Genomic DNA, 25,884 nt, shown 5'->3' with positions numbered 1-25,884 from the left:
CGTATCTTTAAATCCTCGGGCGGAAACATTTACACTTTTGCGTCAATTTCTAGGTTACCTAACCTTTTCCCTCCCAATCAGACGTCGGAACCCCCTTTTCACCGTCAACGAAGCGATTTTAATTGCGCATAAATCTAGAAACGTGCCACCTACGCCAAGGTTCTCGGGAAAAGCCACGAATTTAGGTGGAAAAAGGCGGGGGGAATTTCATACTAATTAATTTAACTTCCAACCGGTCGGAGAGAGTCCGGCCCGGTTTCCGGTGGCTCGGCCCAGAGTTTGACGAGCCTTTGAGCGGCAGAGTCGAGCTAAGTACCGACGCCGCAAGACCGGGCAAATCGGATTAAAATTAATACCGTAAAACCATAATCCCGGATTCGGATCTGGCATATTGCTCTGCGTTATGGGAGGTCCACGGGGATGGTTATGTCGCCGAGTAGCGACTCAAAACCATGGGGTGAAAAATATAGGATTTGCGGGGCGGCTCGCGAGGTACAGTTTTTAATTTTAATCGTCACCCGGCCGTGTTCGCTCCGATCGATCTCGATATATGCCGACTGGGTGACATCTACGCTTTTTGCCCCTTCGTTGCGTCGCTTTCCCTCGCCGACTTTCCCCCGGGTGAATATTTACAAGCCGACGCGCTCGTGGCCGGGCAATCGGCAATAAAGTTCCTCCCTGAGACGCTCGAAAGGCTCGACAGACTCCGATTTGGGGCTTAATCTCATATTCGAGGGACGGATCAATTTTAAGGCTCCCCGATCGGCGAATTGGCACGTGGTATTGGCGGGTCGATGGCTCGAGGTTTTCCTCCCTTTTAATAAAACGCGACTCGCTTACGACGTTCCCAGGGTAGTTTTGAGATGTGCTCCTCGACGAATTCAATCCTTCCTTATTTCTGTTTTTTTTTTCCCCCAAGTTTGGCTGGATTATTTTGACACAGAATCTCATTATTTTTACTTGACGTTTGAAGCAAATTTTTTTTGTTTCATTTTAATGGCTCATCTTGTTTCTTTCTTTTCTTTTCCGGCTCGATATTCATCCTTTTGAAGAGTCTACAATTTATTCTACTATTATTCCTGGCTACATTTCTTTCGTTTCGACACCTTCGATACGCATCTAAGGGAACGTCCGAGGTGTTGTCGCTTTTTAGCCTTCGATCTATTTTAGAGCGACCTATAAAGCATCCCGATCTTTACGCAGTCTTTTGCAGCCCACGACTCTTTACAAATTTGCCTCGGTGTTTACGCTTACGGATTTAGCGATCACGTGGAAACACTGTTCGCTCTACTTTCCAGACGCGATCCTGAGTCACGATCCTGTCCCGAAGATCCAGAAGTCTTTGACTCTTTGGAGTCTTTTTACCTCCCTCCCCACCATTTCCTTCAGCTCCTCAGACTACTCCAGAGACGCGAGATATCCTGGTTTATCTTGATTTTCAAGGGGTCGGCCTAAATTTTTTAAGCGACATTTCAGCCAATCCAGATCTCAGAAAATTATTGACCACGATGTCCTTCCATTCTACTTTGTACTTTAATTTTACCAACGAGGGATTCGGTCATTTTAAATCCATGCAGATTTTTCTTCGATAAATTTTCGTTCGACCTAAGGGATCAGCCGCAATTTTTTAAGCGACATTTCGGCCAATCCAGATCGCAGAAAATTATTAACCACGATGTCCTTCCATTCTACTTTGTACGTGTAATTTTACCGACAAGGTATTCAGTCATTTTAAAATGCATGCAGATTTTTCTTCGATGAATGTTCGTCTGACGAATGTTCATATAACTGATTTTTAATATATTAATTTTTCTTACGTATAATCGAGGTAGCCTGGTGTCGAATTATTTTTATTTCGTTCTTTGGACAAGTGGAAATGTCAACTTCCGGTTAACGCGTGTCACCTGGCAAAGGACTAACGTTAAAGTCCGACCTCCGTACTTCGGTCTCTCGCGTCAAGCTCAAAGTGACCTGCAACTTCCGGGTATCTCGGCCGCGGTTTTCATTAAAACTTGGGCAGAGCTCGAGCCAGGCGAAACTGGCTTAAAGTACGATTGTCTTATATTATGAGAGTTTATTAATCGATCTGGCAAGAGCCGACTTTAAGCGAGTTCAGAGTTGCCGGGCCAATCTCGACGTCTGTCGACTTTTTAAGGCTCTTTTCGCTCCACTTATTGCGCACAATTTCATCGATCCATTTCCTTCGATTACTCACCCGTTAAAGTAGTTTGGACAAATCAGACTGCAATCGCTTCTTAAATGACCTATCAAAATAATGATTAATACACCGCTCGCCGGAAGACATCGCATGATCTAAAGATGAAAGTCGTGCAAGTCAGGTGACGTGCACTATTAAGGATAACGTAAAGAGACAGCGATTTCACTTTGGTTTAAAAATATTTTCCATTACTGAGAGATGGTCATAGTGGTTTTTTTTTTATCGAGCTAACGATATACGGGGTTATTGGGTTTGCACAAATTGATTTTTAAGCATTGTAGCTCTTTTGGCGAGAAATCTATTATTAAATTCACGTCGGAACTGCCTTCACTGGCGACACCGTCCATGTCCATGGGCAGGTTGTCCAAATTAATATCGCCTCGAAGCTCCATAAGGTCGGCAACTAAGGTTTCAAGGAAACTACGATGAAGGAACCAAATCGGCCGGTCGTAGTTCCTGCAACGTGGTGCTTGATTCTGATGCATTGTGAATATGTACGAATTAAAAATAAATTTCTAAAGGATTGCCCACCAAAAAGTTATTTATATTTCTCCCTAGTAGCATATAATAATTTCTAAATATTTCTGTGTAATTTTTGCTAAATATCTCAAGCGACAGATTTTTTAAGATTTCTTGGAGATTTCATTCGAAGATATTTGAAATATTTGTTGAAAATCTCAATATATTTAGTTTCAATAATTTATAAACATAGAGAAATATTTTTTAACTTATTAATATAATAGAAATACGTTTTTTACTTCACGACTATTATCGGACACTTCATTTGGTATCAAGAAACACGAGAAATTTTTCTAATATTTTCGTTCCGCTATTTCATTACGGGAGCAAAACGTGTAATTTTGATTTTAAATATTTTTAAAATGTTTGTAATGTATTCGGCAGATAATATTTAAAAAATACTTGTATTAAAATGAAACGAAATGTTTCGTATATCGGGTAGAAAAATATAATGAAAACACATGTAGCTAATATTATATAAATATTATAGGATAATATTCTAAAGTAAACGTTTTGCAAATATTTCAAATGTCTGGTAAATATTTACAAAATGTACGATATTCGTTAAATATATAGAAAATATAGGGCAAATAGTTTGTGCTACTAGGGCTGGCATTGGTTTTCAATTCAAGCTTTCCTGAATTTGGTGCTCCCGAGTATCGGATAGATGCTCGAGAGCCAAGGAAGGGATCGTTGTTTAATAGTCTCTGATAAGGAATCGCTGCAAGAGAACGTAGGCAAGGCTTTTCCCTCGATATTACAATTCCTCGTGATATTAATTGTGAAATAAAAGTACCCTCGGCACGTTGGAGGGGTTTTGAAAGGTCCGTTTCTCATTTTGTATTCCGGAAGCTCGTGAGAAGCTCAAAGAGGGACTTGCAGCGCTGGCTTCAAAGGTGCCCTATCGCAAATCGCCATATGCACAAACACAACATAAAGCTATGCTCCCTTCATTCTGGCACGAGTTAAGCAAACTAAGGATCAGGATGGAAACGCCTCGCACAATATTTGGTCAAGTTGGCGTATTAACGCGTTTCGGCTGGAATTTATGTCGGGGCGAAGTAAGACCTAAAAATTCTTCACTTCTGACCGACCATGCGTCATGATTTCGGAAGGAACTCGCTTTAACCGTAATTCTTTACCCGGACGAATTATTTGGGCACTGTTACCCGTGTTATAGAAAAAAAAAGAAAGAAAAATAGGGATCTGGAAAGGAAAAAAAACTAATAACTGGAGTGACTCGAGGAAAATTATGGTGACAACGTATCAGCTGGGATATTTTTGGGATTCGTTTGTTAAGCGTACAATGGCTCGTCTCGGCGGTCCTTTCATAACCAAATTATGCTCGAAACGCGCCAGCATTCGGCACGAATGTCCACTAAATACTCCGAAAAGTGAGGACAATGCTCGCATGATTAGGCAGTATTCGTTATGTTTTCCACGCAGTTTAATAATCCTTGTTGCCGCGGTCCATTTTCAGGAGATGATAAGTTTCCAATGGAAGTTGACGAAAGTGTTGTGACTAAAAATGAAATGAGTCAATTTATTCGATACTTTATCGTTCAATCATAGGGACAGTTCATTCAAAATTTAATCGGCTTACTTAAATTGAATTGGTAACGATTAGGCGTCGAATTGTCGCGCGACTTTGAATTTTCTTTACTTATCCGAATCAGTCATTTCAGATCCAGCTTTTGGCATCACCTTTTCTTACAATTTCTGACGAGTTCCGCTGAACACTTATCTTCTGTAACTCATGAAAAGTTCCAATCGCACGTATTAAAACTTATTAATGATACTTAGTTTTAATAAATCATTCGAATACTTATATCTGTGCGAAGTACACGATGAAAGGTGACGGTGTCGTTTATATCGCAATACCGAAACGTTAAATCACCGATCCAGGGTCCTTGATGCAAAGTCTGGGGCATCGGCGTGCACTTAGCAATTGGTTGAATTTCATTTCTGCAGCAGATCGATGAACTCCTTCCGTGTCTAGGTGCGCCCTTGATTCGGCGACCCCAGACTCTGTTAACTCGAACGAAAGGCCAAGAGCTCCGCAGTGCACTACTTTTCTCCCTAAGACGAGACGAAGAAGGATAAATATCTCCCGCTTCGTCAGAAACGATGAGTGTAGAATCGAACCTTGAAACCCAGTTAAATAGAGTATCGGGGTATTTTTGCACTTCTTATTTTCAACGATTATAACAAAATCAAGTATATGAAACGATGAGTCTAGAGCCGAACCTTCAAGCCCAGTTAAGTAGAGTATCGGGATACTTTTGCACTTTTTATTTCCGACGATTATAATAAAAACGAGTGTATGAAACGATGAGTCTAGAGCCGAACCTCGAAGCCCAGTTAAATAGAGTATCGACTCGGGGTACTTTTGCACTTTTTATTACCAATGATTATCACAAAAACGAGTGTATGAAACGATGAGTCTACAGCCGAATCTTGGAGCCCAGTTAAATAGAGTATCGGGATATTTTTGCACTTTTTATTTCCAACGATTATAACAAAAACGAGTGTATGAAACGATGAGTCTAGAGCCGAACCTTGAAGCCCAGTTAAATAGAGTATCGACTCGGGGTACTTTTGCACTTTTTATTTCCAACGGTTATAACAAAGACGAGTGTATGGCCAAGGGGGGAAAGTAATTACGGAAATCCAATTGGACATGCTTTGGGCAGGAACCTGCGGACAAAGTCAGGAGTCCCTGTGAGAACGACATCGGCAGTCCCGAAGAGTTTCCTGATGAGCATAAGCAGCGTCAATTTACGTGTCACTCATCGATGCTGGAGAATTAAATGCCAAGTCGGGGCAATCTCGACTTACCTTGGCAGCTTTTCGAAACCTCTTCCATGCGATGGCACAAACAAGGGGCATCACGAGAGGCGATAATTTGGCGGCCAAGAAGCAGACGTTAATGTTGAAGGCGAGACAGTGTATCGAGGGGTCCACGTAATAGGCTGCTTGGGCTATTCGGTTTGGCACCATGGTCAGGAAAAATCCCAGAGTCAGGCCAACTGGAACCATAAGCACATACGTTATGATAAACGTCTTCTTGACGGGCTATTATACGGCCAGAGTGAAATGGAACTGCGTAACACCATTACGAAAGGAAACTCCGAATGGTTCTACATCGACCCGATCCTTTCGGGGCGATTTGACACCCCGAAGCAGTTCTTGACGAATATGTCCGCCAGGCTATCTATCGACCAATTCCTCAATGTCTTCCCCTCGAATCGGTCTATTTATCAACGGGTCCAGATCGTAATACTGCCTCGAAGAGCCGAGGTCCAGGGTACCTCTCCATCTTGGCCCTCCAAACCAACCAGCTGGTCTTCGGAGCGCTTTTGAGATTTGAAAACACGAATGTCAGAAAACGAACTCTCATTTTCTCAAAACCTGATCTTGATGCGCGATATTGTATCGATTACAGGACCATTCATGATTTTTCGTCGGTTATGGACTTGACAAGTATAGGACAGATGAATCTTATTGTTTTCCCCTTTGTTCCGAGAACAGCATTGTTTTTAGAAGCTACCTTGTCTAATCGTCGCCTATACAGAGTGAACTAATCATTTTTTATATAAGAAGGAATTCTCATGATTTTTTACTTGTTATTGCCAACAAAATAAGCTGCAGGGCTGATGAAATGAAATTAATACACATTTGAAACGATGTTCTATTTTCTTGGGCTTAGCTTGAACAAGTTCTTTTATTATTTCTTATCATTAGATTTTCTGCATAGAAACGTCTTGGAATGAAACTTGATATGAACAATTTTATAGGTATTAAGTTGTTCGAGCTAAGTACAACGTTTCATGGGAAAAGTGATGGGAAAATATGATGCCCATTAGTATTTCTCAATATTTTCAATATTAATGAAGGCCACCTTTGTACATGAAATTTTTTCCCAAAATTATTTCCACTTTATGTAAAGTTCTCATCATTCGCCTCGCGACGCGGATGATTCCCACAAAATCAATGGGACCGAGAAGCATCTTTAGTTAGAAACTTTTGGATTGAGGCATGTAAGGAGGCAGACGCAAATTCTTTAACTTATTGTCAAAGATGAACGCGACATGTATGAGCGCTTTGATCGAGATCGATCGAAAATAGCGAAAGTTTGACGTTATTCCGAGAGTTTATCAAAATCAGGGAGAAGACGCGAATTTTGAACACGTTCCGCAATTTCTAATCGCATTGAAACAAGTTTCTAAAAGAAAATACAATTAATATTCCACACAAGATTGGGAGGATTATCCTAGGATCGAGAGCTCACCCAGTAAAAGGAAGCACTCGATATCCTTGGTTTTGGCCGATCGCATGAGAGACCCTGGTCTCTGGAACTCGTATATGACCAGACCCTGAAGAGAGAGGATAACCATAGTAGGCAGAGCGAGGAAGACGAAAGTGGAGCCAGCGAAGACGTAGGCTATGGTTTCTCTCCGAAACTGGGCGTAAAGGTGAAGTTCCATGGCGCTGAACATGGAGGCCAGAGACCAAATGAACAGCACGGCCTTGACCGCGGTGGACGTCTTCGACAGGGTTCTGCATACCCAGGTCGTCCTTCGACAGAAGACCACGTATCGGTCGAGGCTGAATATCGTCAGGGTGACGATGGATGCCTCGAAGGTGACGAAGGCGACGTAGTCGAGGTCCAGGTCATACGACTCGTCGACGAACGTTTTCAGCACCTCTCCGAGGATGCCGAAGAGGATGACGAGGTTCGAGAGGAACAGACTCACTAGGTAGCTTGTCGTGTTGGTGTGCATAGTGCCGTGGTGGAAGAAGACCACCAGGAGGAAACAGTTAGAGAAGCCACCGGACGCGAGGATGCAGATATCCATGATGGCCTCGGCTTCTGTGAGGTCGACGTTGGAATTGATGCTCATATTGCGGTATATGGACGCCACTCCGTTCTCCATAGGGTTGCCGCTGAAGTCGACTAGATCAAAGTCTATGGACCCTGGCATGGCTCCGGGTTATTCAATTTTCTTGGGTTCTCGTGGAAGTCTCCGATCTCTCGTAGGGATATTAAATGTGGCAAGGAAAGAACATGCCGATGGTAGTTGGAGCCTCTTCGTCGTTGGTCTTGATCCTGGAACGTAGGTTACAATCTCTGTCGTTTCATCTTCTGGCCTTGTTTATTTGTTTATTACTTATTAATATCCCTTTGTGTTATCGCCTAAGTCCTGCCGATGACGTATCCCGGAACCAAAGTCGACGGGTTAGAGGGTGACTCAGAGCTCGGGATTTCTCACGCCCCCGTCAAGAAGTCTTAGATTGCTTCTAGAAATATTAAAAGCAATTTACACCGCGAGGTATGTCGCAACGGACTGACTTTCCTTGTCACCTTTGTTCGATCTCACAATGGAGTTCAATGTGTAGGAGATATTTCTCCTCTGCATAGGCTCTCAAATATTTTGCGAAAGTCTTACACCGAAGAATTGTAATTCGTTGACGTATCCTTAGAGTATTCCGAGACTCTGGTTCACGAGTATTTATTTTCTTTTTAGTGAATTTTTGGATTATCTGGACAGATGAAATTAACGAAGGAACCTCGTTGTTCGCCGACCCAGAGGACACTGAATCGCGAGCACACCTTCCTAGGGTGGAGTTTAATGTCGTCGTATATATATGTACCTCTGTCCCTTAATTTCAGTGAAATCTTTTATGTACTGGGACGTCACGAGAAACGTCGCACGTTAACACGTATTACCCCCGTACAGAGGTTGATTTACACGCAAGCCGTCATTTCGTTAAGTAGCTTTTCCTTTTTCATACATCATATCAGTTTACCCCGTTTTATAAAATTGGAGTGAAATACGATGTCGATATCACGCACTCGGGAATTTTTTAAATATCGTCCGACCCCTCCTTCGTTTATTTTATACGTGAAAATTGTTTAATTTATAGATTTTAATATCCGAGAGTGTCACATAGCGGTTCCAATTACTTCACCATAACGTCCCTCATAAATTCACCTTGTTGGTTACCAAACCCATCAACTGATTACTTAGGTTAGCTGTTGAGCAATTCAAAAGTTATTATTCGCAAAATTTTCAATTCACCTGGAGCCCTTCTCCAAAGTTGCGGATCGAGCCTCGTTTTTCCTGTTTACGGCATTAATTAATTATTCAACTATGCCGCAACTCTTATATACTAGCTGGATTGGTTGTCGAATCCATCAACGGATTAGATTTGTCATTTAATATTTCAAAAGTTACCGTTCACAGAGTCTCACACAACTTGTGTAACGATTCTCCTCAGCATTGTCGGTCGGTTTCGACATTCTCCTGTGATATAAACTGCAGAACTTTACGTAAAAGACATTTTACCACTGGTCTGCGGTTCATGGCCGCCTCTCGATGGTTCTCTTCCCGAAGAGCCGACTCTCGGGCCAAGTTTAAGTTTTTCTCTTTCTTCGCGCACCGTACGAGCACTCGCATGTACACTCCACCAGCGTAAGCGGATGGTAGTCGGGGAAAAAAAAAAAAAATAATACGAATACGTTCGATAAATCACTGGCCATCCGGCGTATTTATTCGCGGGGCTCCGCACAATGCGGTTCCCTGAGGATCGGGAGCAAGAAGCCGGTCTCTTGGCGAACGGCCACCGGGAAGATGTCGGTTGGTTTTCCGCCCCCGTGAAATGATATTCAAAATTATCGCGAGTTTTGCAAACACGCGGAACGCACTACTACGATAACTCGTGACGAACGGCAATTCCAAAAATGACTAAGTACACGTACGGTAGGGGAGAAAAAGAAACGGGTACTTAAATTCCAGAGTTACTCTCGTCCACCGTACAGAGATCGATCATCGATGGGTGTTCCTTGATTTATTCACGATTCATTCACGATCGTTATTTATCGACCCACCCACCGAGGCGTTTTGTTTACAAATTTTCCCATCAGAGCCACGGACTTTTTCAGATACTATAAATATTTGATAATAGCAGGGGTCATTAATCGCATCCTTCGGAGGGGGGTCCTACCGGGAATCGATCTATCGATATTACGGGGCATACCAGAGATCGACCCAGGTGGGTCGTTAATTTCGTCGGCACGTAATTCAGGGCCTCTCGAAATTACCCGCTGCCCTCCTTAATGCCCAAAGGCACGAAAAGCTCCCCTCTTCGGGGCCGACCTCTTCGTTTTTCTTCGGGGCTCGTTTCCATCGAAGCCTCGAGACCAGGCCCGAATAAGTGCAGTGGCAGAGCCTTAAGGCCCCGACCACAACCGGTTCGGCGCACACAATGGAAACGTTACGACGTTGCGTTAACCAACCCCGTATGTGGACGGCGTAATCGCCGAGGACCTATCTTCGGCCCTCCACCTTGGAACGCGTAGGTGTCTGGTATTCATAGATCGGTATAAAAAGAGGGGAGGTAAAATCGGCGAGGGAGACAGTCAGGAGTTAAAATAAAAGTGGGAAAGCGGAAAGGAATTATAACGACCGAGATGTAGGCATCGGTAGGCGAGTCTCGTCCCCGGATGCTTGGCTTCGACGGGGCGCCATTATTTTCGTGACCACCTCAGCCTCTTAAAAAGGCCCAGCTAAGGCCCCGGCCCTTTCCCTCCGCGGCGTTTACTTCCTTTTCGGCATTTTTAATTCTTCTCCCTCTCCTATCCCGTCCATTGTTCCACGGCGCCTTTGCGCTCGTCCCCTCTTCGGCCTCGCTTACGTATTCCAGCCGCGCCCTGGGCATTTTGTTCGTGATTTCATGAGATTTGCATTGTTTATTCCCGAGGGGGCTACGGGGTAACCGAAGCCTGGAACCTGGACGAGTTCTGTTGGCTTTGTGGCTTTACTTTCGAAGCCGATGTCCCGGGAATCGAGGAGAATTGACGGGGATACGTGAAATTCAATGCGGCATTTACGGAAATCCTGGCACCATCGATATCTCTTGTATGAATGTGAGATCATCTGATTCCTTGCTTCGATCCGAGGGGAGCTTCGCCCCTCTTGTGAGGTTTCGTTAATAATGAATCATTTTTAGTGACGAAATTTGCATCTTTTTATTATGACTGTGAGTTATTTTTTTATGACGCCGCGGTTTTCAAATTGCTCCCGTTCCCCAGGCACCGCAACGTGGGATGATTTGCCCGATATCGTGTTATAGGCAATAACGATTTATTTTGATTGAATATCGAAATACAAAATGTGGCGATTAATCGATGCCCTACCAATTTTTATGGAGCTTTACGAATAGCCCTGGGATGATTGCATGTAAATTATGCAGTTCAGTGATCGAAAAATCTACGTTTACTTTTAACTAAAATTCAAGAATCGCAAGTCCGTGTCGATGAGGTGATATGAAAGTGACGTCAAAGAGGCCTCGTTGAAACTTATCTCCGAACTAAGAGTACCCGAATCGTTTGACACTTTACGACGTGAATATGGAAGCTGTAAGAAAGGTCCTGACCCTCATAAAATTTCAATTTAAAGAAGATTTCATTGTAGGATATTTTGCAAATTTTATATAAACAATGAAATTTCGCTAGTTTCAGAACCTACCTTAGGGTCTCCTTATTCATATGGTACGATTTGAAAGAAATTGCTACACCCAATTCGGAGAATACTGTCGCGAACGATTGACCGATGCCACTTTCGTATCATCTTAAGTTTTCCATTGATCGCACATTTACGGAAGTTGCATTAGGAGGACTTGACCCGGTTTCGGATGTCAGTATTTACGCGTGTACGAGCACTTACGGGGTCGGGTCGTCGACCCTCGCACGTGGCCGCACGCAATACGCACGGAGACGCGTTTACGTTTATTCCGCGAGGGATATTTGTTTAACCGAGGAACAACCACTCGGCCACCTGTTCCACCTGTTCTACCTGTTCCAGGGGAGTCCGAGTCCGGCGTGACCCCCTCGGTTAATCATGGCGGACCGATGCCTCGTGGTTGACGTTTCTCGTTTTTGCCGCTCCCTCGGCTTCAGAAAGGATATACGATATGTTTACCTAGAGACTGAAAGATGGGTCCGATAATAACGATTGATCTCTGAGGGCAACGGCGAGATTTTTCGACACGTCTCATATTTCTTTTCCTCGATGATCCCGCGTAAATAATTTCACTTTGCAACCTGTGTGAACCCTTGCAAGGCTCTTCCTTAAGTCAACCCATTAAGGATAAGATTAAAACAAGAAATCGAATTTTATAAGTCAAACTGATAGACTTGGAAAAATAATATCCCATTGGTTTCGCAACCTTAACTAAAGGGGTTTGACAAGGCGATGTAGCAGGACTGCTTCATAGTCCCTATTTTGTGTTGAAAAAAGGAAAGACAAAATATCGTCGTATTCTTCTATACTCGTACAACAAAGTCCCATCGATAAAAGGTGCATTTAGCTTTCAACTTTTTCCAAAAAAAGAAAGGAAAAAAATTGCAAAACAGCGTAATGACTTTCAGACACTGATAGTAGTGTAACCCCTTAGGGAAGGTTGGAAGCTGAGTTTCGCTCTTGGGTCGGCCGTTATTAGTTTTTGCGTCGTAAAGACGTAACTGCGGGCCCCCTGGAAAGGTAATCCATCCATAGGAAGAGCGTAATTTATGGTACACGAGCGATCGAACAAAGTTGCGAATACGACGCGCACCCTGTCTCGGGGGGTAAAAGGCTAGGGCTCGAAAAGTGTCCGCAACAGGTGAGCCCCCCCCCGCCGTTTTAGTTTTTCCATTCTTCGGGAAACGCTCGCGCGGTTTCCCGGCGCGCTCCGCTTCTCGATTATCGTTATTTACTTTTCCATTAACCGCGTTAATCGTCTAGGGGTTTACGAGAACGTTTACCGTAATGCGCGGTGACTCGGGCTGTCTCGGCCCGGGAGCAGTAATCGTTCCTTCTAGGTATTACGGTAATGGCTTGTTTCGCGATGGAAGCAGCGACGAGATATTAACGTAGAGCCCTGCTCCGTACCCCCGACGAAGCATAATTTCCTCGGCATTTTGCAATTCGTCAGTTTCTCAAATAAACGCAAGAAGCGAAGGATAACGATAAACCTGCGTCGAAGCGGGAAAAACCTACGAAAGAAACGCGCCCTACGGACAGGTGGCCGTAAGGCCGTTCCAGGCGACGATCGATGAAGAAGCGCTTCCAGTCGTACGTGATCCCCCGGGGCAAAAGGAGCATAGAGGGCCCGGCGGTCGCGAGGAGATAGAAGAGGTTAAGGTGGACGCGCAAAAAGGACAATATCCGTTTCGAAGGGCGATCGAATTTTTTGGGATGCACCCGCGGTCGAGGTATCGAATGTTGGCCAGTTGCACGCTGCGGCTGCGGCTGGGGGGCCCACCGCGGGTCCTGAAAAACTCGCTCCGTAAGGCCCAAGTAAATGTCCCGGTCCTTCGCGAAGGGGGGAGCCAGGAATCCGCGGAGGCACGAGGCTCTGCGGTAACGCCGTCGATCTCCTTTAAAGAATCGCCTCGCGCCTTGCGGCTTGGGTGGGGATGGAGGGGCCCGAGGCCCGCCGGAACGGGAGGGGAGGGAGAGCCGATGGGGCCTGACGGCGGCGGAAGGGGCTGGGAGGGGAAGAGAGGGGGAGCCGATGGGGCCCGAGAGGCACGAGTGGGGGCACGAGGCCCGGGAGGAAACCACTACAGGGACACCAGGGGCACCCTCGAGAACGCCAGGAGTGTCGCGGAACGTTAATTATGCTTTATCGCGGGTGACGCCCGTGATGCCCCTAATGAGCGCGGGAAGTGCGATCAGGCCCCGGAGGATGATCTACTCACTTCGAGATATCGGTCGTCCGCGTTTATCGAGGATTATACTTAGTGTGAGAGATAGGGGGGAAATTCCGCACTGAATTAGAAGCACTTTAAGGGGTTACACCACTTTGACTCATACAAAAGTTACGGTTTTTCAAGAATTTTTTTGTTAAGAATTAAAACGTTTTTATCCAAATTGAAGTACAATAAGGTATTATACTACTATTAAACAAAAGAAATGCTTTTTTTGTATTTTTCTTTATTTACAAAAATGGCGGCTTGAAAGGCGATTTACCGGAGCGCTGCGAAAATCGATGATCGTGCGGTGGGCACGATAACTCAGTCCAGGTTTAAGTTAGAACAATAAACGAAAAAGAATTAGTTTCTATAGCCCAAAAGCTAACAAAATACGTAGCCATTTGCAAAAATATGCATTTTTCACAAAATGGCATCGATTTGAAAGGAAAGGTACGTATTTGCTCTAAATTTCGTTAATTAATGTTGCATAAAAAATGCGAATATCAATACATTGAAAAAACCATACGTATGTCGCTAGATAAACATATCACGACTAAAATAAAAAAAGAATCAAGACGATTGATTGAAAATTGGCGGAGCTAGAGTGCCCACCGATTTTTAAAATGCAGTTTTAAGAAAAACGCGTTTACACCTATATACCTGCCCACCGCACGATCACCGATTTTCGCAGTGAGCGAGTTTAATAGTAGTATAATACCTTACCGTACTTTAATTTGGATAAAAACGTTTTAACTCTTAAAAAGAAATTCTTGAAAAACCGTAATTTTTGGGTGCGTCAAAGTGGTGTAACCCCTTAAGGATGGAAAATAATTGAAAGAAAAATCAAGGGGCCTTTGGCGACGCGCTCGGGAATACACATAGATTTGGCGCGTTCATATTTTTCCGGGTTGCAGATTTGTTACGAAATCCTCGGAATGTATTTTCGGTTGAATTCGACTTTTTCTGGGGCGTATGCTAAACGGTCTCGTTATAATTGTATTCGTGGAATGACTTTCATCCCGAAGGGGGCCGAACCAGGTCGCTTTGGGGATTCTTTAGATACAGCTCTGAGATGCATAAATCGTCGCGCAAATCAGCGTCCGTAACCCGATAGGAAGGGGGGTGTGTACACCGCAGGTGCTCGGTGTACTCTCATACCGTGTTGTTGATAACGTTTCCTGGTTACATCGGCAAAGCCGTCCGCATGCAGCGATGGAGGAGTAAAAAATATTGAAATTCCTGTGGCCAGTGATTCCGGATATGTTCTGGTTGGTCGAAAAATTTCCAAAACTTTGACCTCCTGGAACTGCGGCCTTTTTGTATCGTTTTGAAAATATTCCCCAAGGACGGTCGATTTCGCTGCATCCGTGACGGAATGGCCGCAAACTGCACCGCGGTGAAACGTGCGACAAGCGATGCACACACGTTGCGTGACTCATTTCGTTTTGTAACGTGCAAAGAAAATATTCTAAATATAAGTTATCCTCGCCATGTACGCCGCGTGTTTGTTTAATCATCTGTGAGTTATTAGCATGTCCTGCTTTGAGATTCTTTTTTTTTCCTCTCTCTGCCTTGCAAGAGTTGGCGAAATTGCTGCTGGAGGCAAGTTCTACAATAGCGAAGCCAATTTGCGTCCTTACTTTAATCGCGAACCCGGGTCTATTAACCCCAACGGTATTACGACGTAATGCGAGATACAACGGTTTAGAGTTCGCCCAAAACTCGCTCGGATGCCGAAAAGGACATTTCTGTAGTTATTCGTGAACAAATAGGTAACGATGCGTTGCCTACTCTGAGAAAGAAATATCGTCGAACAAGAGAAATATTACTTTGAATGGTACCAAAGAAATATCTCGTTAATTCAAAGAACAACTACTTAACTAAAGTAAACTCGAATAATCGGATGTACCGAATAATTTGACATTTTAACAGGTGATAATGGAGGTCCTAATGAAGGTCTTGAAATTTACGATTTTTCAATGACCGAAAAAAAAAATTTATCTTTGAAAAATGAAATTTCGCGGTTTTCAAGATCTTCATCAGGACCCCCATAATCAGGTGTTAAAGTTTCAAATTATTCGATGTGTCCATGTTGGGAAAAAGTTTTATAAATATCTTGACTTCTTGGTATACTTTCATAACATGAATAACATAAATAACACAACATGAATAACATAAGTAACAGCGTGAATAATATAAATAACACAACATGAATAACATAAATGGTTAGGTACGAAGGTGTGCATACTAAGGGTTAATTTTGAAAATTATTCAATTCGTCCAATGGTCCATGATTTTAACGGCGGATTTAGCATCGGGCTGTTTACGGGTTAATGGTGACACGGGGCAATTGTTTTTTTCCTCCGGGCTCGCAGGAGCATCGCCAGCTGCATCTGCAGGCGAGGGTGCCCGGCTGGCCGTAATTGCAGCTTCGTGTTCTTGCACTCGGATCGTCGGAGCGCACGAATGGCAAGAAACGAAGAGTGCCGCGGCCCCGAGGGGCAAGTTTTTCGGAACTGGTCCTAGCCAGTAGTCGTGCCCTGATTGCCGGTTTCGAGGCCTTATCGCCTAATCGATGGGCACCGACCACTCAATTCTTCGTTACCAATTTTTCGTACCACTTTCCGAGTCTCGCAGAGTCCAACATAATGTCGTACCAACGCTCCAAAAGTTTGCGGGAAAATTGTTTGCAGGGAATTTGATTTGGTGATAACGGCACGGAGGGGGGCTAATAGGTGATAACTGCGAAACGCGTCTAACAAACAAAACTCAACATTAAACAAATGTCTACATCACAGAAACATTCCAATAAGCCTGTCAGTTTTGTTTGTGCCTCAAACTGGATTCCAGGTTAACCCAGCCGTTCTTAAATCATCTTTTCTAGTTTCTAAAATCACCTTAATAGTATTAATATAATAATATTACTTCCGTCTCACCGTTCCCCTGGAATCATGTACACCGTTTAAAACAATCAGACATTTCCAGTCTCCACAAGTCCTCAATTTGGAAGCACTTTGAAATATTTCTTATCTTAAATGTTTCTTAAGGCACCTTCAAAAACGACGAAAGAAGGAAATATTTTCTCTTCATTCTCTTTTGAACTAACTTTGATTAAAGCGCCCTTTACAACCTGTCAACCTATTTACTTAATTATAACTGTCAAGAAGGTGACAAGGAGGGATCAACTATGCCGGGGGAAACATGATCAATTGACTCGTTTCCATGCCAAAAGTAAATGTTTGTACCTTTACCATGGAACTTATGGACCAACTCGATATATCTACGTTGGTCATGGAATATTTCCAAATCTCGTTCGCCAGGGACATCGGTGGAGTCCCTGAAGGTGATCCAACCGGATTCCTGGTACCTCCAGAACGTCGGATTGGAAACATTCGAATCGGCGGTTGGAAGGATCGATCGATCGATCTTGGTAACATCGAGTCGAATTGGACGGCTCGTCGATGGGAGATCCGTTGACACCGAGCGAGACCCGATTTAACGAGAGCATAAAATCGGCGGACTCTGGTTACAGGTGCCGCGACCCCACGGGACGTCGAAATGGGTTAACCTCTTTCCGAGGAACCGCGCACCAGGGTGGGTTCCTTGGGTTGAAATTTTAATGGCTGCCGCGACCAGCCGACCCCTTGCCCTCTTGGTTCTTCCCTACGGAGCCCGAAGGAACGTGAACTTTCAGGGGTCGACCGGAGTCCTCAAGAGAGTCCTTCGAGTCCTGGGACAGGGACTCGACTCGACCCAACTTCGGAGATCGTCTTAACGCGTCCATCACTCCTGTGGCTGAGAACTTTCCGATCTCCTTCCCGGGGAAATCCCGATGCCGATTCCCGTGAAATTGGAGGCTTCTAAAGTCCTCCGGAAGGGTTAGGGTGATTTAAAAAAGGGAGATCAGACGCGATCGAGACATGAAGGGAGGGAGTTTTTCATTTTGACGGACTACTTTTTTTTGACTTCATTTTATTTACACTTCAATTCGAAGTTCTTTGATCCTTGCTCCGCAGGATCCCGTCGATGTTATTGCGAGGATCCGGGTACTTGCATCGCCGTCCAAAGCTTGGTGCAGCCTCCTTTAGCTTGTATGTAGATTTAGACGCTCCAGTTTTAAGTTAGGTCGATGTCGCGGCGACTCGCGGCCATATCTATATCGTTGCGACATTGCGACATTGAATCCTCTAAAATTAAACCGAACTCCTCCTTCGGGTCTCTTCTCCTCGCGGTAAGGCTGCTTTCGCGACGAGACCGCCGATGTTGCCGTAAAGCTCGAGGAATCGATCGACTACGCGAATTAATTGTAATATTAATATGAAAATTAAAATTGACCCAAAGCTCGGCTTGGTATTACGGACGAGGGCAGAAAGTACACGGCAAAAGGGTCGTTCTTGACTCCTCGAAGTGAGTTAAAGGTAAAGAAATATTCCTATCTCCCCTCCATTTTGAATTTCGCGGCGCAGCCCTAGCCGATGCTCGACGTGGTCGAAGGAAACCCAGGACATCTTTCAAATGATATACAAATTCTGTGGAATGTTGGCTCTTTCGAATATCTTGCTTCCGTGTATTTCCCGTTTTCTCATGGGGCGATCGTTCAGGGAACGTTTACCATGCAAATGACGAGAATCGTGACGTGTGACGCCTTCCGACACCTTGGTGGAAGCGTCAGGGAAAGACCTTCGTGAGGTTCCTTCGCCCCGAGTCCTCATGAATATTCCGTCGCGATTATTCCTGGTTTCTTCTCTTTCGGCGTTATTTGCAGCCCTCGAGATATCGCGACATCGTGACTTAAAATTCGCGGGATAAAAACGTTGAAAATGGGCCGATACCGTTTGCGATTAAGATTTTCTACCTAGGCCTTGAAATGGTCTCGACCTACCCGCCATCATTTTTACCAAATTTAACCGTAAAAGAAATTTATCCCTCGGTACCGTATCGATCGATCAGCCGTGTTTGTCGTTATCGGGAATTATCACGCGAATTAAATCGGTCTGACGTCATCGCTTATTAATGCAATATCCGAAAATGGGTTTCGCGTCGGAGCGACGCACGGACGAGAAACGGGGCTAACGGAATTTTTACTAGTGCAGCTTTTACGATAAAATCGTTAAAAAAAGGAAACGTTGACTGACTTTTTTACGGCACGGTCGTTGTGCTATTATCCTCACTTTTTTCTCGCTCCCACGAGCATTGTTCCAGTCGACTGCCATTCCATGAGACTCGGGGAACTGCAGCGTATAACATACATATGTCCAATTACATAACTAATTGCGGGGCTTAGAGGCTTCTTGTGTCTACTCGGGCCTGTCCGAGAAAGAATGTTATACTTTTTAAAAATCATCCGTACGACAATGACACCCATTTGAGGGCGGGGAAAATTAGTTCGTCTTGAAAGGACCTTTCGAAATGGAACATTAAGGAACACTTTTTCGGACAATTTGTCACGAGTCTCGGAGTTGAGGCGCGGACGCGCAATGGAGAGCTCTTTTCCCAGCGGGTCTTCGAAAAGAAAATCACGAAACTCCGGAGATTTCCGTTCATTTACGGGCGGCGATGCGGCAATTAATTTACAGCGGTGCGCAACCCGCCACCAAATAGATGCCGAAGAGGAACCTCGAAGACGCTCCTACAAGTCGTAAACTCAAAACGTAGGACGCTCGTAAAGGTTTAAAGCCCGTCTCTCTCTCTCTTTCTTTCTCTCTTCGGCCGCAAGTCGCGAATAAACTTGCGAGGTAGAAATCTCGTGGACGCGGCTACTTTATTTTTTTTTCACCGCGCAAAAGTGTTCCGACGATTTCCCAACCTTCGTTAGCTGAGATCTTTTTTTTTTCTCTTTAGTCCTTTAAAGCTACATCTAAGCTAGAGGAAATACCATATCCTGAATTACTCTTAGGTATGCAATCGGATGATTACTTGAAGCTACTCGAGAAGTAGCCTTACACTATTTTTGTCAAAGTACATCTTATATTGATTTCAAATGTAGAGAAAGAGAGCTCCTAGAAAGCGTGCAATTTATTGTAATTTTTTGAGAATGTTTGTCAAATTAAAAAAAGAAAAAAAACAATGGTTCCTGCGTTTAATTCTTGTAATTTCGAGTTCGATCGAATCGTTTTCGTTATGTTTGGAGTTGTAGTTTATTTATCCTGCGTTTAGTTTGTTACAACCATTGCACAGTATCCGGGTGAACATCTTTGCGCGTGGCGTTTAATTATGTTTCTATTTCAAAGGAATTCGATTTGGAGCATGATTTTTCACATTCTTGTAGTCTTTGGCTCGAAAGGGGGGAAATCGATTTATTTCAGGCATTGCGGACTTCTTTTTTATTCCGGATGAGGCTCTTATGTGTATAGAGAGGTGATATTAAGATGCGGAAAAAGAGCTTTCTAGGCTCGCCAAGGATGTCAGCCAAATCTCTTTTTCCAAGTAGCGCCAGCGGATCAAGAAAAAGACAGAAATTCGCTGGCGTAGCCAAACTACGGCTCAAACGTACGTAATTACTTATCCGCTGTACGCCTCAAGTACGACGACAGCACCGAGAGAGCCGCATTGCGGATCTGCCTTGACCGAACCGTATAAATCATTTCAGGTCGTTCCATGAAGCTCGGTCTTATTGTGTAAGCACTTTTAACCCCTCGAATAACCGAGCCGAGAGGTCGACTCAAAAGGAAAAAGAAATATGAAAACGTTATGACGGACCAATTAGAACTTTATATATAAATTAAATATTTCATCGAGTTGGTACATAATTAATGTACCGCTTTACTATTTCTTATGTACCTTCCAGTGTAACATTACTTATGCACCGATTTAACAGTTAAGAGAATCCCTGGATGAAAGATCTGTAGACGATTTCATCGAAAATGAGTTCCTGAATTTCTAATATGTCGACAGTACGTTTTTTTTTCTTTTACATTATCATTGGCATAGATTCTCAGAATCACGTAACTCGGCATAACAGTCGGAATAAAAGCGACAATTTTCTCGTACTCAAGTTTTATTTTCACAATTTCTACAATACTTTTCCTCGATAATTCAATGTGAGTGTTTCTCCACGGCGCAATTGGTGCCGTACTCAAGTGCGATTTAACACCTGTTTCTTTTTTCTTAGAGTATACGACGTGCCATATATATATATCATTCGGCGGTATTACGCGATGTTATGAGTTTCTTGGCCGTTGACGGTGCGTTATCGTCCACTCGGTGTAAAGAGAGGAAAGAAAAGCGCGAAAACGGTAAGGAGGTATTTCCGAACCGCGCGCTTCTTTCCTCCGCACCTCTTGGTCATGGCTCTCTCTTTCTTTTTTTTTTTATTTCCTTTGGAGGCAGGATGAGACTTTTTCAGCCGTTAATCATTTGAGACGATTTAACGAGCGCGCCAATGTGTACGGGCCTTTTAGCAATTCCTCGACTCGTGGACGAACGTAGAAAGAGAAAAGCGAGGGAATTTAATGAAGTCGAAAGAGTACTCTCGAGATCTCGGCCCGAGAGGGAGATGACGTTCGTCTTCTAAATCGCGACTTTCGTCTTTTTCCCCGGGAATAATCGCAGCTGCGTTTACGCAGAATTTCATAGCAGAATTGACAGCTAGGTCGGATTTGGAGTCGCTTTCATAGACGACGCCAGACGTCTCGAGCGTCGAGTACTCCCCTGAGAACGAGGCTGGAAATAACTCACCCATGGAGCAAAAGTTTACAAGACCACGCACGTTTCTACCCAGCTAGTTCCTCCTGCCAAGAGAACTTCCAGGAACGGTGATAATAACGTAACGCAATTTTTTTTTTCTCTTATTTCCAATCAGGAAAACGCCTGCATGCATTATTAAGCGAGGAAACGTACAGGTTGTCCTCTTTCGGATTCCGTTTTTCTTTTAAATTCTGTAACCTTTTAATTTTTCAACCAATTTGAGCCTGCAATTGTCGTGCTAGGATCAGTTGACATAAAATGACGTGAAGTCAAGTAGGCAAATAGTGAAATTAAGAGAATGTTTATTGTAAAATCGAGTTTCCGGTTCTTTTCACACCCCGGTGAAGGATATTCGGGATTGGGAAAATATTTGGACTTGTCAAAGGAATAGCCCATCCGCGTATTTCGTTGGCACGAAATGGGGATGTCAATTGGTTGAAGACATTGAAGACAATTGGAGGGAAACTGTACCTTCGGTTCGCTAGGAGGTGATTGTAAATATGTTGTTACATTGTTATTCCAAACGATACACGGCTCGTTACATTGCCAGGCCTAACACGTAGATCGCGATCGTGCAGGACGATTTAAGCGTTTCTCGAATGGAAAGACCATCGTCCACCATTGTGGAGGAGGACCCATTTAGGTCCGAGCTCCTCGAAATCTTTCACTATTCCTCAGTTTTTCTTCCGAAGTCCGCCATTACACCTCCGTGCACCATTACGGCCTGATTCGCGGTTGTAAAAAAAGTTGCTCCATTTTTACGATGACCCATAATTCCTCGAGGAAAGGTTTTCAGTGCTTTTCCGATACCTTGGGCAAATAATTGTAAAACGACGCCATGATGCTGAACGAGTTGATGTGGTTTGCATTTTATTTTGTAAGAATATGATCCGCCGTCGAAATATATTGCCTGCAAATATATGACTCCTGACGGTCTTTAGTGGCATCCGAAGGACTCTTGGTATTTCCTTGAAGGATAAAAGGATGAACTCTTTTTGCATCCGTAGTCGAAGGTCCTGCGACGATAGTCTCGACCGCTTGTTAGGGAAAAGGGCCGGAGATATATATTTAACAGCCTGTTACTTAGAATACCGCTTTAATAAAAATTCCAATAAACATTCCCGGCGCGTGTTAACATTTTAGACGATCCTTCAGGGTGTAAAAGGGTTAAGGCGCTAAGAGAGCCGAGATTACGAGGTCGTCCCTGCCAGATCCTCCGGCAGATCCTTCAGGAGATCCTCCTTCGGCGTTTTCTACGCGAAATTGTTCCAACGGCGACGTTAGGATTACTGCTCGTTTCGACCAGGATATTGATCCTTGGAGGGAGCGCAATTGCTAACGACCGGGTCGTTTATAGGACATCCTACGGAGCGGAATGTCAAACGAGCCTAGGGAACATTTAGGAACATTTAATGACCTCGACTGACGGTAAATCAACGAGGATGAACATTTTCACGGCGCTCACATGTCTAGTAACGATACTTGGAAATGTTACCCTTACGAAAAAAAAATTAGGCAAGGCATTTTCCCTAAAATACAGCCTAAGTGATCGGTCGTCAAAGGACTTATTTTTCATCTCGCTAACAAGGAAGAGATTTTTCTCGAAGGGGTTCTGATTCCCCTTCTTTTTTCGGGGTAATTTCACGATTTTTTATTCTTAATTTAGGGTAGAGGAGGTAGGTGGTGGTAAACATAACCTATCCTAAGATAAATTATGCTGCCTTGGCTGCAACATATTCAGCAGAGGGATTAGATTAGTTTTCGGGGGGGTGCAGGGGACGGGAGGACGCATCCTCTGTAGATGTAAAGGGCGGAGCGCTTCCCAAGAAAAAAGAACAAACGATCGTGCAAGTTTCTTGCGGCTTGCCGGTGCCGTCTTCAGGGACCTTAGACAACGTTCGTGAGATAAATTAAGGGGCGTTGAAAAATTGCTCTATGCCGGTAAGGGGACGTTAAACCTCGTTTTTAAATTATTTTTATTCTTATTTTTATTTTTCGTTACGCTTTTTATCGCCACTTTTTAATGCCTTTGCAACGAAATCACCCTCTATTGTGATTTACGTCGTTGTTCGAGATGACCCCAAGGAATTCCCCCAGGAATTTAACGATCGGCGATGGGGTATTGTATTTCGCTCCATTGACCGATACCATTGTCTCCAATGATACTCGCGTCACTCGTCATCCCCCGTGTCCACCCTCGCCTCGATCAATAGAACGATCCGTAGATCCTTTATGGGCACACTGCGCAAAAGGTCGTTGAATCTTGTCGATCATCGAAAATCGAGTCGCTTCCTTGTTCGATCGGCAACAATGGGCCCACAAAGAACGCCCAATTGCTCGATCATTGCCGTCAATGTGTCGACTCCGATTGGTGTTCGATCGTTAGTTCGATCGATCGACATATGAGCCATGGCGAGATAACGCTTTAAGCTTAAACAGATACAGCTTAATTTTCTCATTATTTTCCGAGGTACTTTAATCAAATATTAGGAAACGTTTCTAATTAAAGTCGGATCTTTTTTACAGCAAAATTACGGGGAGTGAAATATAATTTAAAAATCTTAACCGATAAATTCGGTAGAGTATATTGTAATTTTTATTCTACCGCGTACGATAATGCATCAGTGAAACGAGAAAATGTGTGCGTTTATCGGTCATTGTTAGTGAGTTTACTCGAACAATTGTATAATTGACATTCAAGGAGTAGCTGGAAAAGTATGAGGAAGTTTTTTAAACGTTACCGCAAAACGATATCTTGCTTCCTCCTCGATCAAAAGAGCCATGCCCAGTTTGTTGTCGCCATTAAAGAATACCACAACCGTGAATCTACTTTGTGTTGCTCTTATAAATTACATGAAATAAATTAAGTTACCGGTCTGACGCATTTATCTCAGGATTGTGGGGAAAGATTTCCGTAAATTATTCCGCAAGAAAATTCTGTCGGCTCGCATTCAAGTGTTTCTCATTTGTCGGGGGAAGTAACATTGTTTATCACGACTGTGAATAATTTCCCTGTGTGCGTAGAAAAATTCGGAAAGACTGCCCTGCAGAATCTTTACGACACGATAAGTCGATTCGAACGTTTGCTCGATCGGTACACGAGGGGTGGAGTGATAACGAGCCCACTGTTCAATTTCATTGTCGGAGGTACGAGGCGAAAGTAGTATCGAGAGCGGCCATTGGCAATTGGAACATTTACCCTTCCTGCCTTGTAATCCCAAGCTGCGTCTCGCGGAAAGCAACGTGTCCTGCGTGTCCATGAAAGGACAATTAATCCTTCCACGGTTGGCCGAGGCAACGTCGGGCCCGAAAGGAGGTCCAAGGATCGTGGCAACGATTCAGCCTCCGTCAGCAGGAGGCGAGAAAGGAGCGGAAAAGCACTGGTCGGCGCACTTAAGGCTGCCCTCGTAACTGCATAATGCCTGACGAATTATCGCGTGTACGCATTATTCAGGTGCAAGGCTTCGTGTTCCTGCCGCCTTTAGACGGGCTGTACGATCGGTCCTATTCCAGGGTGCTCCTTTCCACCTCCGACACTTTCTACGCGGTCGATCACCGCAATTTTCCTAATTGCCGTGGTCATTACGCTAGCAGGATTTCGTTTAATTCGTTGTAAAATCCACGATAGGCCACTGGCTCCCGTGCGGAGAAAATCAGCTCCCGGAATCGCTCCAGAAGAAACCTGGCTATTTATTAAGGCAGCTTCGCGGAGCGCATTATTTGTTTTAAAAAAAAAGGGTTTATCGCTGCAAATATCCTAACGGGGAAAGTGTTGGATATTTTTTGAGGGGCTTGGAATTTCTCCAAGAGGCGTCGTTGGCACATTTATACGTGTGGGTGGTTCCTTTTGGGCTGTGTATTCTCGGGACTGCTAAACCGAGGTTTTCGAAGGAGCAGGAGCAGATCCTCCGTCCTTTCAACGGGCCATTTTTCAGGCCCTGTTATCGCGGGATTGCTAGCTCCACGAGAGGCGAGGTCCTCGTAAACATATCTCCTTTCTATCGCGTTACGAACCAGACACTTCGGGCCATGTGATAATAGCGCGCTTTCGTTACCGTCAGCGCGATAACTCAGGATGTGCGGCCGCAGACTCTTCCATATTTCATGGAAGGGTTTCTAATTGGGCGGTAACGATTCGATTTCTGAAAGAAATTCTGGAGATTGTATGCGCATAATTTCGGACATCGTGGGAAAAAGTCTCTTGGTGTAATGTTTGGTTTAAATGAGATTACTTGGGGTGTTCCCAGATGTTCCTGACGTAGCCTCGGGATGGCCTCCACCATGGGCTTACAGCAGCAGGCTGTCTCTCAGGACACCGTGGATTATTCCGGATATCTGCAATCCCATAACCACCTGATCCACGGGAAACAGAACGACAGGCAGCAGCTACAGGGTGGACAAAAAACCCCAAACAGGGACCACAATACCAGCTTCACCAGCACCAAGGGCCTTCTTAACGGTCCGGGACAGAACAATTGCTTCCTGAACAGCGCCGTACAAGTGAGTAATCCAAAAATCGATCAAAAAATTTCTATTCCGATAATCCAAGAATCATCTTACCGAAGCATTGTCGAGACGAAAAAAATTCCATTGCTAGAAACTGCTGGAAAAATTGTTCGGTAAAATTAGAGAAGTCGATCGATAAGTTTCCATTCACGGATGAGTCGTTTAAGTTCCAGTTTACTCGAAACCCTTAGATTCATGTTTCGATACTTGGACC

At 44.1% G+C, this 25,884-nt stretch overlaps 2 protein-coding genes across 3 annotated transcripts in view; one reads left to right on the top strand and one right to left on the bottom strand.

Moving 5' to 3' along the window:
- Nucleotides 1-25,884, top strand: part of LOC105703178 — a 95,342-nt gene that overhangs the window by 5,517 nt on the left and 63,941 nt on the right. For both annotated transcript variants that reach the window (XM_012431349.2, XM_023432442.1), the window contains exon 2: nt 25,412-25,664. In XM_012431349.2, the coding sequence (XP_012286772.1) occupies nt 25,434-25,664 (231 nt within the window). In that variant the 5' untranslated portion in view covers nt 25,412-25,433. The remainder of the gene's footprint in view (nt 1-25,411; nt 25,665-25,884) is intronic.
- Nucleotides 5,447-7,722, bottom strand: LOC105703177. The gene is made up of 3 exons (XM_012431348.1): nt 7,029-7,722; nt 5,576-5,766; nt 5,447-5,491 (listed from the first exon to the last, which is right to left on the bottom strand). The coding sequence occupies exons 1-3, from the start codon at nt 7,720-7,722 to the stop codon at nt 5,447-5,449; spliced, it is 930 nt and encodes a 309-aa protein (XP_012286771.1).

The sequence above is a fragment of the Orussus abietinus genome, unplaced genomic scaffold, assembly GCF_000612105.2.
Source record: "Orussus abietinus isolate OABI.00-Male unplaced genomic scaffold, Oabi_2.0 scaffold305, whole genome shotgun sequence".
In the NCBI taxonomy this organism is placed as follows: Eukaryota; Metazoa; Arthropoda; class Insecta; order Hymenoptera; family Orussidae; genus Orussus; species Orussus abietinus.
The sequence above is the reverse complement of the archived record's forward strand: the minus strand, read 5'-3'. Positions and strand labels throughout refer to the sequence as shown.

What these genes read in the sequence shown, in the direction of transcription:
- LOC105703177 (XM_012431348.1), bottom strand. Translation starts at nt 7,722, where the DNA reads ATGCCAGGGTCCATAGACTTTGATCTAGTCGACTTCAGCGGCAACCCT. An exon ending in CGAGTGCTTCCTTTTACTGG is followed by an intron (nt 5,767 to 7,028) that starts GTGAGCTCTCGA and finishes TTATGGTTCCAG; the next exon opens with TTGGCCTGACTCTGGGATTT. An exon ending in GGTTTCGAAAAGCTGCCAAG is followed by an intron (nt 5,492 to 5,575) that starts GTAAGTCGAGAT and finishes TATGCTCATCAG; the next exon opens with GAAACTCTTCGGGACTGCCG.